The sequence below is a fragment of the Pelophylax lessonae genome, assembly GCF_965119305.1.
Source record: "Pelophylax lessonae genome assembly, chromosome: 5".
In the NCBI taxonomy this organism is placed as follows: domain Eukaryota; kingdom Metazoa; phylum Chordata; class Amphibia; order Anura; family Ranidae; genus Pelophylax; species Pelophylax lessonae.
Window position 1 is genome coordinate 86,867,351 of NC_138772.1, and position 20,950 is coordinate 86,888,300.

The 20,950-nt window shown below is 40.3% G+C and overlaps 1 protein-coding gene across 4 annotated transcripts in view; it reads right to left on the reverse strand.

Moving 5' to 3' along the window:
• EPC1 (enhancer of polycomb homolog 1) overlaps positions 1–20,950 on the reverse strand; it is a 136,207-nt gene that overhangs the window by 40,062 nt on the left and 75,195 nt on the right. For all 4 annotated transcript variants that reach the window (XM_082257318.1, XM_082257317.1, XM_082257316.1 and 1 more), the window contains 9 exons: positions 13,350–13,509; positions 11,021–11,166; positions 10,480–10,686; positions 9,422–9,570; positions 8,707–8,854; positions 7,414–7,584; positions 5,794–5,883; positions 5,553–5,701; positions 3,571–3,923 (listed from right to left, as the gene is read on the reverse strand). In XM_082257318.1, the coding sequence (XP_082113444.1) occupies positions 3,571–3,923; positions 5,553–5,701; positions 5,794–5,883; positions 7,414–7,584; positions 8,707–8,854; positions 9,422–9,570; positions 10,480–10,686; positions 11,021–11,166; positions 13,350–13,449 (1,513 nt within the window). In that variant the 5' untranslated portion in view covers positions 13,450–13,509. The remainder of the gene's footprint in view (positions 1–3,570; positions 3,924–5,552; positions 5,702–5,793; positions 5,884–7,413; positions 7,585–8,706; positions 8,855–9,421; positions 9,571–10,479; positions 10,687–11,020; positions 11,167–13,349; positions 13,510–20,950) is intronic.

The window sequence follows — 20,950 nt, forward strand, 5'->3', positions numbered from 1 at the left end:
GGAGAGAATATCAGAGGGATAAGATAAGACACTGTCCTAATTTTAACTTTGTGCCTTCCTGGCAGCAAGGTTTATTCTGTCCCTTCTCAATCTTTGTTCCCTCCATGTGGTGTCATTCCTGTTGCTTTCTTCCCCCTATAGTAGCAGTAACTCTTACAGCGGTCAGTCTCCACTAGTGGCTCTTATTTTAGGCACAGTGCTGAGAATAAAAAGCAACTAAGCAGGTGCAGAGCAGGGTGAGAAAGGCCTTTACTGGATTTTAAACCAGCACTTATGTTTTACATACAGTATCTCACAAAAGTGATTATACCCCTCACATTTTTGTAAACATTATATATCTTTTCGTGTGACTACACTGAAGAAATTACACTTTGCTACAATGAAAAGTAGTGAGTGTACAGCTTGTATAACAGTGTAAATTTGCTGTCCCCTCAAAATAAATCAACACACAGCCATTAATGTCTAAACCACTGGCAACAAAATGTAGTACACCCCAAGGGGAAAAATGTCCAAATTGGGCCCAATTAGCCCAATGTCATGCGACTTGTTAGTGTTAAAAGGTCTCAGGTGTGAATGGGGAGCAAGTGTGTTAAATTTGGTGTTATCGCTCTCACTCTCTCTGACTGGTCACTGGAAGTTCAACATGGCACCTCATGGCAAAGAACGCTGAGGATCTGAAAAAAAGAATTGTTGCTCTACATAAAGATGGCCTAGGCTAGAAGAAGATTGCCAAGACCCTGAAACTGAGCTGCAGCACGGTGGCCAAGTCCATAAAGCAGTTTAACAGGAACGGTTCCACTCAGAACAGGCCTCGCCATGGTCAACCAAAGTTGTTGAGTGCAAGGGCTCAGCGTCATATCCAGAGATTGCCTTTGGAAAACAGACGTATGAGTGCTGCCAACATTGCTGCAGAGGTTGAAGGGGTGGGGGGGGGGGGGGGGACGGCTGTCAGTGCTCCGGCCATATGCTGCACACTGCATCAAATTGGTCTGCATGGCTGTCCTCCCAGAAGGAAGTATCTTTTAAAAAAATGATGCACACAAAAAAGCCCGCAAACAGTTTGCTGAAGACAAGCAGACTAAGAACATGGACCACTGGAACCATGTCCTGCGATCTGATGAGACCAAGATGAATGCATTTGGTTCAGCTGGTGTCAAGCGTGTGTGGTGGCAACCAGGTGAGGAGTACAAAAGACACGTGTCTTGCCTACAGTCAAGCATGGTGGTGGGAGTGTCATGGTCTGGGGCTGCATGAGTGCTGCCAGCATTGAGGAGCTACAGTTCATTGAGGGAACCATGAATGCCAACATGTACTGTGACATACTGAACGAAGCAGAGTATGATCCCCTCCCTTCGGAGACTGGGCCTCAGGGCAGTATTCAACATGACAAAGACCCCAAACACACCTCCAAGATGACCACTGCCTTGCTAAAGAAGCTGAGGGTAGAGGTGATGGACTGGCCAAGCATGTCTCAAGACCTAAACCCTATTGAGCATCTGTGAGCATTCTCAAATGGAAGGTGGAGGAGTGCAAGGTCTCCAACATCCACCAGCCTCCGATGTGATCATGAAGGAGTGGAAGAGGACCCCAGCGGCAACCTGTGTAGCTCTGGTGAACTCCATGCCCAAGAGGGTTAAGGCAGTGCTGGAAAATTATTGTGGCCACACAAAATATTGACACTTTGGGCCCAATATGGACTCTTTTGTTGCCAGTGGTTTAGACATTCATGGCTGTGTGTTGAGTTATTTTGAGGGGACTGTACACTCACTACTTTACATTGTAGTACAGTGTCTTTTCTTCAGTGTTGTCACATGAAAAGATATAATAAATATGTGAGGGGTGTACTCACTTTTGTGACATACTGTAACTATACCAGCAAAAGAGGCCAGCCTGAAGTGATCCAGCAGAACCTAATTTTCTGACTAATGTTTCACTTTAAAAAGCATTTTCAGGTAGCAAAATACAGGGAAATGGACAAGGGGGAATATGTCTCTGAAGCATATCTAAACAGAAGTCCAAATTAGTATATATTGTGACTTACCAGTTCTTTGCTGTGGCAGCTGCACTAGTTTTCTTTTTCAAACTTTTCCTATATTTTAACTTTGTGATCATTCCAGTAACATCCTGTCCTAGGTTTACAATACCCACACAGTGAGGGAGATTTACTAAAGCTTGAGTGTGCAAAATCTGGGGAGGTTCTGCACAGAAAACAATCATTTTCCAGGTTTTATTGTGAAAGCCTAACTGAACAAGCTGAAGTTAGAAGCGGATTGGCTACCAAGCACAGCTGCAACAGACTGTGCACCAGTTTTAGTAACTCTCCTCCAATGTACTTAATCTATGAAAGAGTAGGGTGATCTCCCCTCACACAAGGGCTGCAGAACATCACCCCCTCTTCATAACATAGCGTGGAGGGTGTTCTGTAGTTCACAGAGAGATCGAGGAACAATTCAAATGAATAACAGCAGAGGCAGAAACAAAACATTATTAGCTTACAAGATTTCTGGCAAGATGAGCAGGTATTTTTGCACTTGCTGAACATGTATAACAAAATGCTTTGAAGTAGATTTAACTGACCAAATGGGAGCAAATATGAGAAGCTCATATTGGGTTTACATACACTTCGGAAGTGATGGATAGCTCCTTGAAACTGCAATTTTACAGGATAATATCTCTGAACCTACTGGTCTGACACACGGCCGTCACTAAATTGGATCTAAACCATCTTTACCTCACTAAACATACAACTATGTACCTTAAAAAAAAAAGCCCCGTCTCTTTGCTTCTAGATCAAGCACAATGTAGGTATCTGTGCACATATCTAACATGTCATTTTTTACTACTTATGCTGTTGCGTACACTAACGACTGCCCCAACTAACCCCCCCCCCCCCAAAAAAAAATTCTGAGTTGACCAAATTAGTGACAGGTGCACATGAAAACACACTTAAATAAAAAAAATGTCTACACCTATCGATACTACTATAAACGTGAAGCTTTTTTTTTTTTAAGCTTACCACTGGCTTCTAGATACAACTTTCCGTGGACCAGTACAGAAAGTATAGCACACCATCATGCCATTTATGGTTTCTTGCGCTAAAAAAACATCTTTTCATACTGGATATGTTGTTTATGGGGGAGGGGACACAACAGGACTTTTACCCTCTGCCAAAAACGTAATGTTAATTATAGATAGGAAAACAGAACAGAATTATAAAATGATAGCAAATCATTAACTCCTCCATTTACCACTTCGCCTTCTCCCACAGATCTCTGCAGCCTTCACATCTCCTACATATGAACTGACAAAGGATGACCAGTGACTACATATTTCTCTGAATGGCAGATGCAATCTTTGTTTTTAAATGTATAAATGAAACATGCAACAAATGAAAGCTGTAACAGATGTTCCAACAGAACCAACAACTGTATGTTACCGCAAAGCTGTGACACAAAAATTGAAAAGTAGATCCTTTCTGGAGAAGAGATGTTAAGGTGGAAAACATTTCTCCGCAGTGACATGCATGTTTCCATGGAAATGACTGAGTAGAGTGAATAGGAGGCCACATACCAAAGTGTGCTGAACCACTGCTACTTTTACTTGATGTCGAGGTACTGCAAGTCTGGGTCCCAGGTTGTGCTGTGCCTGTTCGGGTGATACCTTTGTGAAACGTTCTACAGGAAAAGTCAACATTGTCACTGTCATGTAGGGATGTTGTCCGTGGCCTAAAGTGGCGCCACCTACATGATTTTATATTGACTAATATCTGGCTGAGGTCTTTAGAGAAACATTTATCCGAGGTATTCGTTTCTGAGGTATTGGCAAATAAATTGATTGAAGTGTGTTCAGGAGAGGAAAGCATGTCAACGTCCAGCTGACGAAAAGCACTGTCGTAGTTTGAATGTGCTCTGTCCAGGAGCACCCTGCAAAGGCATATCAGAAGGGTGCATGTTAGAAAACTTATGCTTCTAATAAAATTCTGACATTTTTCATTTACCTATGATCCACAGTAAAAGATTAGCAAAAGACTCACTACAAGGGTTCCATAAACAAACTCTAAGGAGTATACTTAAAAAGCAGCGATAATTACTGGGAGGTGTATCTCTTCAGTGCATGTGCTTTAAAAGGTAAAGTGATCGACGATTCAACTGCAGTGAATGTATAATGTAGGTCATATTTACTGCTTTAAAAATATGCCCCTGAAGATTCTATGAAAGGGAAAACTACTGGGGCAACAATATATTTTTTTCACACACTGGGGATCCATTAACAAAAAAAAGTTAGAATAAAAAATCTAAACACCTCACAGTAACACAATAGACAGGATTATAAAGGTTGGATTATAAAGGTTACATCGTTTTTTTTTTGTTTTTAGAACAAACATGACATACACACCACCAGCCCTGTGCAATGAATTTGTACAAAGCAACCATGATCCTTCTCTTGCGAGGTCCCTCACCGGCATTCCTAGCTCCTCCTCTTATCTAAAAGTGCCCCCATAGCAAGCCACTTGTGCTTGCTTTATCCATAGACAAAAACAGTGTGGCTCGGCCCCACCCTCTTTAGCACAGGAATTGACTTGGCAGCAGCAGAAGCCAATGGCTCTCGCTGCTGCCTCTCTGTCCACTGAGGAGAGACACGCACATCGCTGGATCGAAATCAGGCTCAGGTAAGTATAAAAGAGGAAGCTGGGGGAGATCCTTATAAACAGAAGATTTTTTTTACCTTCATGCAGAAAATGTTTTAAGGTAAAGAAAAAAAAAAAAAAACCACACAACTTATGGCGTTAGCACCAACCACTTTATTATGGCTTCACTAATACAGTGATCATAAATACTAGAGACGCGCAAAAAAAAGAAAAGAAAATCGTCTGAAAATGGTGTTTTCAGTATTTTGCCTAGAGAGAAAAAGGTGCTGATAAATGGCACTGAAAACGCATTCAATTTCACTGTGCTTATGGTGCGTTTTTCATAGGTCATGTGACTCAAAAACAAAACATGGGTGCGTTATTGATGCGTTCTTAATCCATTTTTGGGGCTTTTTTTTTTTTTAACTGACTAAAAATGCAGCAAGCAAGATTTTTAACACAAAGGAGGTGCAAGGGACAAGTGTGAAAACATACATAGAATTTCAAAGGGATGCCTTTTTCTTGAGCTTTTCTTGCGCTAAAAAGGTGCCAATAAGGCAGACAAATTCATATTGATTTAAATTCAGGATATTAATTAAAAAGTTGCATATAATACAACTATATAGAAAAGGTAAATGTAATAATTTAGACATTTTTGGTTTCGGTCAAGTGCATCCTGAATTTTCGGTTTAAAAATTTCCATTCGGTGCAAAAACACTACTATATAACTGACTATGAAGACAGTCAACTTGGTAATCATTTATAGGTTACAGGTACACAGCGGTGTTACATTTAAATGTCTACAATGCTGACAAAATATAGAGAATATGGACTATAGCACAGTATACCATCCTGTAAAGAAAATAAGCAAAATAATTCACTCTCAGCATTTTGTGTTCATGGCTTATTATCTCACAAAACTTACCTTCCACCACGCCCAACCCGTCTTCGTGCAAACCCAATACACTTGCGGGGAACAGTGAGGGTAGTGAGGCAGTATCTATAGCGAGTGTCTCCCAATCCTCCTTGATCTGGACTACACCATGGCCAATTGCCAGTTTGGTCCAAATGAGGCTTGTAAAAAAACAAAAACAAAATTAAAACCCAATTAATCATGTAATTTCAGAAAATTAAAGCTAGTAAATGTCAAAGGCTCCAAAACTTACAGCATAGTACTGACAGCCAGCTTTCCTACGGAAAGCAAAGGGACCATCTGGATCATTTTCTTCCTCGGCTTCTGATGAGCCTGACATAACCTAGCAGTGAAAAAAAAAATATATATATATTTAAATATAACCACACATATATAATTAAGTACTTAGCTCCCGAAGTAATGAAATGTAAAGAAAAAAAAAAGTTATGGATCCTTAGAGTGAATAGTAGGCATTTAAAAAAAGTAAAAATGAAATGCATATGCTAATTTTAGTTCAATAGTACATTAAACAGACATATATTTTGCTTGTCCGTGTGCCAGAGAACCCCGAGGGTAAAAGAATGTAATACTAAAATGAAAGGGGTTGGGAATGGGTTGGTATGCAAAGTGACAAACATCTTCTGGCAGAGTTAGTTCAAAAATAACTAAACTATTATTAGGCCTGAAGATTTTAATCAAACATAATGCCCAAGCTAGAAAACTAGAGAAAGAATATGTATAAACAATAAGTCTACTACTATAAGGCATGTTCTAGCTCAGGAGTGAATCAGCCACTCGGACAAATTAAACAGGACAGAATTTGCTGCTAGCTTCTGCTCTGAGTCTTTATAATCTATTTGTCTGTAACTATGCTACTACCAGCATGCTGCTCTTCATCCCTTCACCTGCAGGTGGAGCTACAAGTAAAAGCCTAAACTGTAATCTCAATGAAAAGGAGAAGTTACAAAATTGGCAAATGTTATGGATAAGTGCTTTAAAATTCACAGCCATAATAGAGCAAAGCCCAAAACACACTAAACTGCAAATAAAATTGTAGAATAAAATCTGTCAGTAGCAGTATAAAGCTGGTCACAGGTTTGAATCTTTAATTTATTTAAGAGTAGGTCAATGAAAAAAATACACACACTACATCTCTGCAATGCATGCACATTTTCTATGTTTTATCCATGTGAAAAGCCTGAAGGTACAGAAAAATACCTGATCTGCCAGAAATGCACACAGATCTAAAGTCTTGTTGTGGGCGTACAACACACAGCAAACTGAGCAGTGTCAGCCCTGCCCATTGTTTTCTGCTAAACTACTCAATCACTTCTATTTTCCAATTTCTACAACTCATTCTGCAGTCCAAGAAAACGATTAGGACTCATCAAAATAAAAAGTGTGCAGAGGACACAAGACAGCTCTGATAAAGCAAACTTTTTTTTTTTTTTTAAACTCAATATGACAAAATGCTTCCAATCATATATTTAAAAGCCCAAAAGGAAATATAAAAGTCAAGTTCATGGTTAGGATTCAAATATGGTTTAAGTTTATCATCAACCCTGAAGTGTGAGGGTCCATTTGACCGCAAATAAACTGATATGATGTTTTGGGTATGACCTCAAACTACATTGTCATGGAATTCAAAATGGGATTTAAAAACAACATGGTCATTGAATCTGAAGATGTAAAATCAGACCCATGTATGTGACCAGCTTCCCAATCTGGTGGCCAATGAACAGAGAAACTGAAAAGTAGAATACCACAAACCTCACATAATAATCGTATTTATCATACAAAAGACCGCATGCAAATTTTCAAGTTAGTTAAAAACCTAGAAGTCTACTGGATTTAGCATGGAAAATATGCATACCTGTGACAGGGGCTCATCGTCAGAGCTAGGAAAGTCATACTGATTCAGATCTTTAGCATTAAACACTGGCAGTGCAGCAGGGCTTGTTTGTTGAGCAGCAGGGGAGGAGGGTAAGACTTTGGGCTTCTTCTCATATTTTCGCTTCGGTCGTACAACATCAGACTTTTCTTGCTGGAAAACAGTTATAAATTGAACATTCCATAAATTCTATTTGAACCAGTGAAAAACAAAATACATTTTTAAAAATACGATTATTTAGATATGGGTTGATTGTAGTTACAGATATCAGATTAGTTCACCAGTTAAAACAGTGGCAAAAAAACATTTAATGGCATTATAAAAAGGAATAGTTTATTTTATTGTAAGAAAAAAAAAAAAAGCTTACTGAATTTATCGGCGTATAAAAACGCACAGGCATATAACACGCACCCTAATTTTAAGAGGGAAGTTTCAGGGAAAAAAAAGGAAAGAAAACATTTTAAATAAAGAACTTTGAAGCAAAAAAAAAAAAAATAATAAAATAAAAAAAAAAAAAAAAAGGGTCAGCGCCCATCAATGCAGCCAGATCCGTGTCCATCTGCAGCCTCTAAATGCAGCCAGATCCGTGCTCATCTGCAGCCTCACGTCAGATTACATAGAGCACAGATCTCCTGTTTACTCGGCAGCCTCCTTAATACGAAGTCCAGGCTCCCATATCCTACGATACACAGAACACTGGTCCAATGACAGTCCAGGGGATGGGACTTCGTATTACAGAGACCGCCGAGTTGACAGGAGATTCGTGCTTTATGTAATCTGACGGTACTCGTCCCACCTCCTTCCCCTCCAAGGTAGTCAAATTAAAACGTTGGCGTATAACACCCACTATTGTGCCCGATTTTCAGGGAGAAAAAGTGTTATACCCTGATAAATACAGTATATAGAATAACAAATGCACATAATTTTACAAGTAAAAAAAATTGTTTATTTTTTTCTTTAAAATGGAGCCTTTAAAACAGGGATCCTCAAACTACGGCCCTCCAGCTGTTGCAGAACTACACATCCCATGAGGCATTGTAAAACTCTGACATTCACTGACATGACTAGGCATGATGGGGATTGTAGTTCCCAAACAACTGGAGGGCCATAGTTTGAAGACCCCTGCTTTAAAACATTGCACTCACAATTAGTAGATTGCAGGTGCATTGCCAGGTTCCTGCAGACACTAAATAGAGCTGTCTGCCTGTAAAGTTTTTTCTCCCCCATATACACACATTTCACTGTAACAGAACAGAGCCAATCAATCCACCATACCTTGTTAACTTTAATTTCTATAGTGTCCTGATGTTTGAAGGGGCTGCTAGAAATTGGTATGATGGGGATGGTATAGGTGGGTTTCAACGGCTGACGCTGTGCCATTACCTCTGACAATACCTCTCCGCTGTAGTCACCCAGATTATACCTGCAATAGCAAAAGGAACACTCCTAATTAGGGAGCCTGAGCATCTAGGCTAAAATGGCTATGAAATAATCTTAGTTTAGATCACTTTTAGGACTTCATCACTGACCAGAGCTAATTTACTAAACATGAAAAAAGGACAGATAAAATACAGAAAAACTGTAAAATAAAAGTGCCACATCTGGTATCCACCACTAAAGAATAACATTTGAAGGGAAAGTTTGTGTAACATCATGCATTATACCATGCTTGTTCTGAAGTCATTGCCTCAAGGGGCTCAATGAGTGTGGCCAATAGTGGTGCATATGAGCCCCTGCTTAAAAGTTTTAAAACAAAGGGCAGACAACACTGTCAATTCATGCACTCTAATGACACAAGACCTAAGATGGGAAAATACAAAGCAACCAGAGACTGCTATAGTGTCAATGAAATAAGTTTTGTTCCTCCCTTTTCCGAATGATTTACGGCCAATTACTGGCAATACTACTAGTCTACTTTACAAAAAGTCCATTCTATTCATGTAAGCAACAACACAATATTTAAACACAAAATGTATAAAGTTAGGAATACCTTTTTTCCATAATTTCCAGTGTTAAATGTAATAATTCTCGCTTGCTTTTTTCTCGTCTCTTAATCATTTCTAAAATAGTAACTGCTCGGCTAAGATCCCGCCGCAACTTCAGCATCTTTTCATAAGAAGCCTCATCATTCTTTCGGTTCTGTAAGAATAAAAGTGGAAACATTAAAAGGCAAGACAGGGATTCAGTAAAAAAAATAAAAATAAAATCCCGACTCCACATTATTCTGTTACTAAAGGATAGAATCACCAACTGCATCATACATATTATAAGGAAAGATTTGTCAAAATCAAATGTAACATTCATTATTAATTTACCTAATCTTATTCCTAATCATAGTCTCCACATTCATTATATAGTTATGGTAAAATCACACGTATCAAACAGTTTAGATCAGGCATGTCCAACCTGCGGCCCGGAACCCCAGGCAATGCGGCCCACTGCCCCCTGACAATTTTTTGTTTGCTAGGGAGGAAGTCGGGTCGGGGGCACGGCCACAGCGGCTTCCAACTAGCAGTAGGCAGAGGCTGCCTCGGAGGGGGGGGGGGGAGGCGAGCATGTGCAGTGTTTCTTACTCCTACCACCAAGACCACTTCAAATCACTGAAGTGGTCAGGGTGGTTAGAGTGTTCCTTTAAAATCTCTCAGAAGAAGTAACCCTCTGTATACTGATTCCATTTCATTGTATCATCCTCTAGTTGTGTTAAATTAGTGTGGGGGGTGCAGCGGTGCGGGAAGGGTGTGGCGGCATTTTATTACTTATATACCTTAACTATAGTATATATTTTATATGCGGCCCGAGAAAATTTCTCTACACTGAATGTGGCCCAGAGAAGCCAAAAGGTTGAACACCCACGTTCTAAAGTGTCATAACATCAACTTCTATTCCTGCCATTTAGAGCCACTAACAGTTCAAAATTTAAAAACAACATTAACCTCATATGAAAACCTAATGCTCGAACAGGTGTAGACTTGCTGTATATTTGAAGGAGAGTCTACACCAGCACCACACATTAGTTTAGCAGCTATGAGCATTATCACGTTAACTCACTTTCCGTGTTTGCATCTTCTCTGTACGTCTTCTGAAAGCTACATAAGGATCACTGGTGCTTGAGCCATCCCGCTTCTCCTGTTTCACTGCTGGTATTACGGAGGGGCCACGACAATTTTTCCTTTTTTTAATCCAATAGTCATAAACTTCCGTTATCAACTCGTCATCTTCCTTTAGCAACAGCTTGGCTTCTTGGAGATTAACAGGCTGGAGGAAAAAAAAAAAATTAGAACGATTTTCTAAAAGTGCAACTGCATCTTCAGTTTGGTCAATTTCTTAGTGCTACACTTTTCTGTTCTAGATCCGGTGACACATCACCTACTGTACAGGCGCCGGTCAAATATTTATGTTTTGGGCATGCATTCTCCATTCAAATTCATAGAGTTGACACTTCAAAATAGGGTATTTCTATGGCATTTAGATTGCAGAGCATGCTGTGATTTGCTATAGGAGCTAGCTGCAGGAGAGGGATGGGTGCCAATTCAGGTGTAAGCTTTGAACTTTACTTTAAAACTGCTTAAAAACACAACATTCATTTCACCTGCTGACCGCTGCCCTTTTCTAACCGGTCAATCATTTCTTCAAACTGGAGAGGAGAAATGTCCAATTTCTTTCTAAGCTTGTTCACAAAGATCTCATCCTCAGAGTCCAAGTCATAATCTGGCTGCTCCGCATCCAAACTAAAAGCTGAAATCAAATAAAACAAAATTAGTGCCAGCTAGAGCACATTACAATACATTAAGGATAACAGCAAATCAAAACAATTGTCATTTCAATGTTCTTTTTATTTAGGCACAAATATGTACCAAAAAAGCAGCCTGTAAAGCATTGCACCTGCAATCAGCAAATCGTGGGCGCAATACAAGGATCCTGCAGACTTCCAGTCAGCTGTCTGCCTGTAACTCCCAAAAACTGACTAGGGTGAATCAGGGAGTGAGGGCGGCTGCTGTACTGTAACATGTAACAAAAGTGAACTTTGATTTTAAAGGAAATATGTATAATTTCCCCCATTCAGGACAAAGCAACAAATTTGTTGGATAGCCAACTGTCTATGCTGGCGCTTAAAGCGATTGGAAGGCTCACTTCACACATGTGGACCGTTTGTATGTTTTTCATCCATCCATTGACTGACGAAAAATGGCCCTCATTGCATCTCTATGGAATGTAAATGGATGATCAATTTTTTTTTTCCGCTAAAAAAAACGGATCAGACGTAAAACGGGTGTAATCAGACTACTTTTGCATAATAAAAAGGCTCAGAGGTTATAGCAGAGTTCCACTCAAAAGTGGAACTTCTGCTTATCTGTCTCCCCCTATGGCATACCTTTCGGGGGGGGGGGGGGGGGGGGTTGCCGACACTGCTGGATTTCAGGACAGGCAAGTGTCCCAATATTAAAAGTCAGCAGCTACAGTATGTGAAGCTGCTGACTTCATTTTTGGAGGGGGAGGTCGGAACACTGCTTTAAGTATTCTAGCTGGTGATGTAAAAAACAAACCGTCCGCATGTGTGAAAGGGGCCCACCTCTTCTCAGGTCACCCGCTGGCGCTCCTGTCTCCTATCTGTTCAATGCCCCCACAGGAAGCTGCTTCCCATGGGGGCACTTCTGCATGCTTATTCCCAAGCTCCGCTGCTGCGTCCTATGACAGACAGCAGGATTCTGCCCTGCCTCCTTGTCACTGGAGTTGATCGACAGGAGAGGGAGCAAATGGCTCCCGCTGCTATTAATCTGCACAATGAGGAAGGAGACAGCAGCGAGAGCCTGTGCTCTCATGCAAGTTGCGGAATCGGATTGGGCTCAGGTAAGAATAAGGGGGGGCTCCTGCAGCATAGAGTTTTTTTTTTACCCTAATGCATAAAGGAAAAATCCCTTGAGGCTTTAGAACCACTTTAACTGCCCTGTGTTTTCCAGCTACAACATGCTACTTCCTGCCGCAGTGCAGTTCTTCCTTCCACTCAAGGGCTGTTCTGAGAGAGGTAGGAACCCTGAATGGGCAAGGGTTGACCTGGAACATGCACAGAAATTGTTTTAATAGGAAGCTCCAGGAAAACAAAACTGGCTGTGGAGCAAAAAATCAAATTTAGTTATCAAAAATGTGGGGTGGGGGGGTGGTGCTAGTCTGGAAAAGCTCCAAATTTTCTTGCAATAGGTGGAAAAAAGCAAACAAAAATAAAAAGAAAAAAAAGAAAGAAAAAACACAAGTGCGCGCAAAGCTGCAAAAAATTAATAAATAAATTCTCTGCTGATCTACCTCTTTAGTGCCGGTTCACAATTCCGCGTTTGCGGAGATCGAATGTAATTAGGAGCGCACTGCTCCTAATTACATGCGATCTGATGTGCGGATGTGAGTTCAGCCATACAGTTTGTATGGCTGAATTCGCACTGTATCCGCACCAAACACGCACATGAGGCTTTTGTTGAGCCGCAGTAGAATCGGATCGCATAGTGGTTCACACTTGTGCGATCGGATTCTGTGCGTACTTGCAGATCGCACTGCGATCGCAACTGGGGGTGTCGTTAACTTTTAATTGACACCCCCTGCATATCGCATATGGCAGTGTGAACTGCCAGATGTGCGGATGCAATGCGGGAACACGCTGCATATTCGCTGCGCTCCCGCATTGCAGAAGTGTGAACCGGCACTAAACCAAAGCCCCAAGAAATACTGGCTATTTCTACTAATAAAGTGTATCATGCAAGCGTAGGCAATCATCAGACCCAAGAACCATCGATATGGGGTGGGGCAGAAAACTACCAAGCCCTGTGCAGACTTTGCACATTAATGTACAATTCAGCCTTATAAAGCTAATTTTTTCACAATATTTTTATTATTTAAAGTTTAAATAAAAAATTCAGTCCAAGTTCACTTACGCTGTATGTGAATGAGCTGCTTTGGCATCTTAAATTCCCCTGGGTACACAGATTCATAATAAGAGATGTTGCTTTCTGCCTCCGGGACTGGAATAACCATGTTATCCCGCTTCTCTCCATATACCTGCAGTGCTGAAATGGCTCGCTGGAGGTGATGTTCCTAGAAAGGGAAATAGAATATTGCTAATGATATCAAGGAGATCATTCTGTTCTACTGCAGAACATTTTATGTCTGTGTTAAATTATCAAGATAAATAAAAAGGACAGTGAAAGAACTCCCATTCATAACGTAAATTAATTTTACAACTGATATGTACAGAAAAACAGCAGTATTGCTAGTTAACCCTGTCTGCACCCTTTTCCTTGTCTTGTAAAACTAATAATTATTTGATAGGATATCCTACAGGACAGATTATAAAGTAACTGCGACTTTCAAACATTAACTGGTGGTAAATCAATCGCTGTCATTTCACTGAACCACGCACACGCAGCGTGTAGAATGCAACTGCAAGACTAAATCACAAATGATAAATCAGCACTGTACATCTGTAAAATTCCACCATCAAGAACACATATGAGGTCTATGAAAACATACAAATGCTCCAACAATTCGATGACTGCAAACAAAAAACTATTTTGATTTATTGATGTGGTCATCGCTCTACAAAATTTCCCTTTGGAATAAAGTAATCTATATTACAACTGCACCGGGACAGCAGCTGTTTGTCCCGAAGCCATTTTAAAAGCACACCTGGATTCATTGGCAGGTCCTGCTGGCTTCTTATACCTAAACTGCACTAGTGCTGGTCCAGGGCGAAGCCTTTAAAAAAAAAAAAAATGTGTGTATGTATATATATATATATATATATATATATATATATATATATATATATATATATATATATATATATATACATACATATACACACACACACACACACACACACACATAGATAGCTAGATAGATATATATATATATATATATCTATCTATACAATTTCCTCTCATACTTTGTGCCATTTGATCTCACAGAGATGGTTATAGTTGCAGTTATCTTTTAACCACTTGCCGACCGACACACGACTATTTACTGCGGCAGTCAGTTGCTCCTGGGCAATGTGATGTAGACCTACATCGTTCGCCCAGGAGCCTGTAGGGGGCGAGCGCGCGCCGCCGGAGGCACGCTCCCACCACCGCTCGTTCCCTGCGCATGTGACCGGCGGCTCCGATGTCCGCTGGCCACTCGCGATCTTCTACAGGAGAGGGAGAAGGACAGACGGCTGATGTAAACAGAGCCGTCTGTCATTCTCCCTGATGCAAGCACAGAGGCTATGCGATCCTGCTATGTAGGATCGTATGTCTCTGTGGTTACATCACAAGCCACGCACCCCCCCACAGTTAGAATCACGCCCCTAGGGATACATTTAACCCACTGATCACAAAGTTAACCCCTTCCCTGCCAGTGTCATTTTTACAGTAACAGTGCATATGTATAGCACTGATTACTGTAGTAATGTCACTGGTAACCCCAAAAAAGTGTCAAAAATGTCAGTCAAGGGTCCGATCTGTCCGCCGCAATGTCGCAGTCCCGCAAAAAAAAAAAATCGCGGATCGCAGCCATTACTAGTTAAAAAAAAAAAAATAATAAAAATGACATAAATCTTTCCCGTAGTTAGTAAACGCAATAACTTTTGCGCAAACCAATCAAAATACGCTTATTGCGATTTACCAGAAATATGTAGCAGAAAACAAATTGGCCTAAAATGTTAAATTTTGATTTTTACATTTTTTTCCATATAAAATTTCATAAAAAAAAAAAAACAAAAAAAAAAAAAAAAAAAACGCACAGATGATCAAATACCACCAAAAGAAAGCTCCGTTTGTGGGGAAAAAAGGACGCAATTTAATTTGGGTACCGCGCAATTGTCCATTAAAGTCACGCAGTGCTGAATCGCAAAATAGGGCCTGGTCTTTGAGCAGCCAAATCCTCCGGGGCTTAAGTTGTTAAGAGGTATTCATTAGTATTTAAATGAACTGTTCCTGCTACTTATGGCAACCTACCTAATTCTTAACTTAATTAGCAGGATAAAAAGGAGATATTCTGACTAGTTCCATACAAGACAGTTCTTTCAGATGCTTATTTACATAAGGCACACAGTTTTTTTTTTTATTTCACGATAGGATATGGATTAAAAGCAGCCGGAACAGCAATTATTTGAGAAAAAAAATAACCAAAAAACACAAAACAGGAAAATATAAAATGAAAAGTATAAGCATACACGGGAAGCACACAGAAAGACTCTGAACATAGGGGGGAAATGTAGGCTGCTATATTTGACCTTTGTTTCTAAAAATAATGGGGGCTTACTTATGCTGCTGCTTGGCAAGATTCTGAATCGCTGACCCAGAACAAGTACAGCACAAGGAATTTTGACAGTTTTCTGACATGCTGTATTATTGTTTTCCCATTCTATGACAAAGGTAATGGAGACAGAAAGCAGAGCAACTCGCATTTTCAGGACAAAGCCTGCAATAGTAGCCAACGAAAATCCCTAAAATAGGTACAGTACAGTAAATGCTCACACATACAGCAAGTTCTTACATGTACTAGCAGGATCACCAGGGGAAAAGCCTGAAAAAAGAAACCTAATGCAGCCACCACAACATTTACAGGTTTTCCCCCCACCCAGCTTATGACTGGTCAGTGAGAGCATCAACAGATTAATTAGGCTGGGTTCACACTGCAGCACAAACGGCTAACAGCAGGGGTCCAGTGCGTCCCTGTTAACCGATTCAGGCCCGATTTCAGTTCGAATGTTTGTCTGAATTCGGACCTGAAAGGACCAAATGACGCACAGGACTCCTGTGCAATTCGCACTGGAGCAGCTCCAGAGATGTGTGAACCGGCTCCATAGAGATCCGGTCACAATCCCCTGACGTTAATTGGATGCGGGGAAACCTGCACCCAATTCATAATAGTGTGAACCTAGCCTGTCTCCTCAGCAATAAAGCAATACTGAACGGCTGCTTCATTTGTCTCCCATTCGACTTCTCCTGTACAGGGGCTGCAAGAGGTTGATGCCAAGAAAAACTCAGGTATCTACTCTGCTTACATTCAAACAGACCAATGAATACAGCTCTTAATCAATAAATATGATTTTTCCCCTGGAGTTTAGCTTTAAAAAAAAAAAAACTTGGTTGTTTCCAAGTAGTAACACTGATTACAAAACTAACGACATCCAGCAGTTTTTGGATACCATCTGTATGCCTACAAATATGGGCGACATCAAATACGCCAAGCCACATTTCAAGTTAAACCTGAAATCCAGGCAAAAGCAAAATCTACCCTATCTGCAGATAACAGCTTGGTGCATGACTACAAACAGCAATGGCTGCTGTCAGCCTGTCAATCCTTTGCACAGGTTGAGCATCTGCTGGTATTCACCATGCATCTGTCATTCCAGCAGCAAGAATCTGGTGTGTGTGGGTAAACGCCCATGAGAAGGAGGCCGAAGAGGGAACTCCACACTAACTAATGGAATTAGACAATTTTCCTCACTTGGCTGGAAAATTATAAAAATGTATAAAAACAAGCAACACTATATAAAACAAATGTGGCAAGCAATGTAAAACGTAATCTGAGAAAGGCTAAGTTAACACTAGCGTCAAAAGCTGGCATTTCATCTGTGTTTTTGAAGTCCCACAAACGCCTGTCAAACATATGCACATCGCAGGGGCCAGTAATGTTCACATGGCTTCATGGACATCACACCAAAAATGATCTAACTTGTACTTTGGCTGGCCTTACTGCTCTCCATTTGCCTCTATTCATGTCAATGTAAACGCACCATAAATGCTTCGCATAATACCCCTTACAGCCCATTTGAGATGCATTTAGAAAGCATTACTAGCCAAGATGATCATCAACAAAAATCCATGCAATAGAAAACTAACACAGAGGAGGTGTCTGGAAAGCATTTTCTAAAGCAATACAAATTCTGTAAAAACACATCACGAGCACAAAACTTGTCACAACCTAACGCAATGGGTGCATTGTTGTTTCATTGCACATTTAAATGTAGCCTACGTCTAGCATTCACATTTGTGTGTTCCTGGAAAATGAGAAAACATGAGCCACGCCATTAATTGTTAATAATGGCCAGTAAACATGCAACAAAAGGTTCAGAAGCTATAGTTTAGGATAATGATCCTAAACACAACTCGAAATCCAAAGGGGATTACATCAAGAGGTGTAAACTGAAGGTTTTGCCATGGCCTTCACAATCTCCTGACCTCAACATAATTGAAAATCTATGGATAGACCTTAAAAGAGCCGTTGCGTGACAGACCGCCCAGAAATCTCAAAGAACTGGAAGACTTTTGTAAGGAAGAATGGGCAAAGATACCTCAAACAAGAATTCAAAGACTCTTGGCTGGCTACAAAAAGCGTTTACAAGCTGCGATACTTGCCAAAGGGGGCAGTACAAGATATTAACTCTGCAAGGTGCCCAAACTTTTGCAGACACCATTTTTTTGTTTTCTGTAATTTTGAAAGTGTCAATGATGGAAATAAAATCTAACTTTTGTTGACATATTATAAGAATGTCTAATCTGTAATTTGATGCCTTTTGGAGATTTTTCCATCTTTCCTTGGCTTCTTTATGCACATTAATACAAATTTTTACCTGGGGTGCCCAAACTTTCAATCACCACTGTAGAATCCTGCTGACCGGAGAGGTGAGGAGGATTCTGGGAGGTCTATAGTTCGATTTTAAAATCCACTGATTAAATAATATTATAATAAATATAAATCTCTATATCTCTCTCACACACACTGCGGGTAAAATAAGTATAAAGTATAATAAACAAGAAGGTGTCTCATTACCAAGGTGGCATACAATAAACATTTAATGATGGGTAAAAGCCAATGGCTCTCAAGACCTTATTGTTTGCAAGAAACACTGATGGCATTGGTTACAAAAGCATTTCTAAACTCCTGAAAGTTCCAGAGAGCACTGTTGGGGCCATAATCTGGAAGTGTAAAGAACATAATTTCACCATGACCAGCTGCTCCTTGCAAGATTTCTGACAGGGGAATTAAAATAATTATTAGAAGAGTTGACCAAGAACCAAGGACCACTCTTGGGGAGCTTCAGAAAGACATGGAATTAGCAGGTACAATTCTTTCAAATAAAAGAAGTAATGCGCTCAACCGCCATGGCCTGTATTCACGCTCCCCACGCGAGACTCCATTGTGGGGGGGGGGGGGGGGAAGCTTGTTGAAGCTCGTTTAAAGTTAGCTGCACAACATTTAGATAAGCCTGTAAAAACACTTGGAGAATATAGTCTGGTCAGAGGAGACCAAAATTGAACTATGGATGCCACGATACATGTTTGGAGGCCAAATGGCACTGCACATCACCCCAAAAACATACCAGCAGTGAAATTTGGAGGGAACATCATGGTGTGGGACTGTTTTTCAGTATACAGTACTGGCAAACTTCATATCATTGAAGGAAGGATGAAAGGAAAAATGCACCAAGATCTGCCGCCATCTACTAGGATAATGAAGATGAAACGAGGGTGGACGTTTCAGCAAGAACAAATGATCCCAAACACAAAGACAAGGAAACGCTCAGTTTCATGGAAAGAAAAAAAAGCTGCTAGAATGGCCCTTACTTCAATCCAATAGAAAATCTATGTAAAGAACTAAAGATCAGAGTTCATAGAAGAGGCCCATGGAACCTTTCAGATTTGAAGACTGTAAGAATGGGCCAAAATCACACCCGAGCAATGCATGAGACTAGTTTCTCCATACAGGAGGCGTCTGCTGGTAATTTCAGTTAGCGTATTCAATACTTTTCCCTGTGTCACTCCATTTTATTACACATACTTAATTCTGAATGTATTTGTTTTGGTTTCTTTCTATGGATTGCATCAATTGCTACGAATGTGGTAAAAAAAAAAAATGTTGTTAGTAGCGCCTTTAGAAATATATTTACCTAGAAAAATGGGGACATGTTCAATACATAATTTTACTATGTATGTATGTATGTATGTATGTATAAAACACACAAAAAAAAATAAAAAATACACACAAATTTTTTTTTTTGTATTCAAAAACCAGGATAATGAAGATGAAACAAGGGTGGAAAATTTCAGCAAGACCATGATCCAAAAGCACAAAGCGAAGTAAACTCTCAGTTTCAAAGAAAGAAAATAAAGCTGCTAGAATGGCCCAGCCAATCACCTGACTTGAATCCAATACAAAATTTATGGAAAGAGCTAAAGATCAGAGTTCATAGAAGAGGCCCATGGAACCTTCAAGATTTGAAGAATGTGTGGAAGAATGGGCCAAAAGCATTGCATGCGACTAGTTTCTCCATAGAGGGGGCGCCTTGAAGAGGTCATTATCAACAAAGGATTTTGTACAAAGTATTAAATAAATTTCAGTTAGCTTGTTCAATACTTTTCCCCTGTCATTTCATTACACAACTTACAACACAATCTCTGAACTTTATTAAGTTTTGGTTTCTTGTATGCATGGATGGTTACCAACGTGGTGAAAAATGAATGTCAATAGCACCTTTAGAAGTATATTTACCTAGAAAAATGGTGACGTGTTCAATAGTTATTTCACCTGCTCCATCTATAGATATACAAGAGCTGCACAATTCTGGATAAAATGAGAATCGCTTTTTTTTTTGCTTAGAATAAAGATCACGATTCTTAGCGCAACATCTTTCACATTATACATTATTGGGCTTACTTTAAGGTTTCGTTTTTTTTTTTTTAAATTCAATGAAGTGTATGTTTTCCCAAAAAAATTGCATTTGAAAGACCACTGTGTAAATACAGTGTGACAAAATATTGCAATGACCGCCATTTTATTCTCTAGGGTCTCTGTTAAAATGTTCATTGACGGACACAGCTCCTGGTTTTCATAACCATTGGGTTATACTGCCCCCCCCCCCCCCAGAATTAGGACACTAGGCAGTAAATAACTATGGCTACACCCATGGGCAGTCCTGGGGGAGGGTATACTACCTCTCTCTGCTATATCCACTGACAAACAGTGTCAGGAGAACAACAACTCCACAAGGGGTGGGTGCTGTGTCCGTCAATGAACATCAGAGAAATGGATTTTACGGTCAGTCAAAAATCCCATTTTCTCTTTCGCTCATTGACGGACACAGCTCCTGGTATTCATAACCATTCGGACACCCCAAAGCAGTGTTAAAACATGAGAGGTGGGAACAACTAAAAAATTTCCAAGGCTAAAATTAGCCAACCAGGCAACAGGAGCTCAACAAAACAACTGGAGCCCACCGGAAAAAAACAACACACCCTCAGAGAATCAGGTCCTGCAAAACCTTGCGGCCAAAGGAAGCATCCGCAGATGCCAACACATCCACTTTATAAAACCTTGTAAAAAAGTGTGTACCGACAATCAGGTGGCCTCCTTCCAAACCTGCGTCACTGACGCCCGATGACGGAAGGCCCAGGAGGCAATAAGCGCCCGAGTAGAGTGCGCCTTGACAGGGAAAGGAGCGACCTGACCTCTGATAGAATAGGCCTGAACCACCGTCTGTCTGATCCAT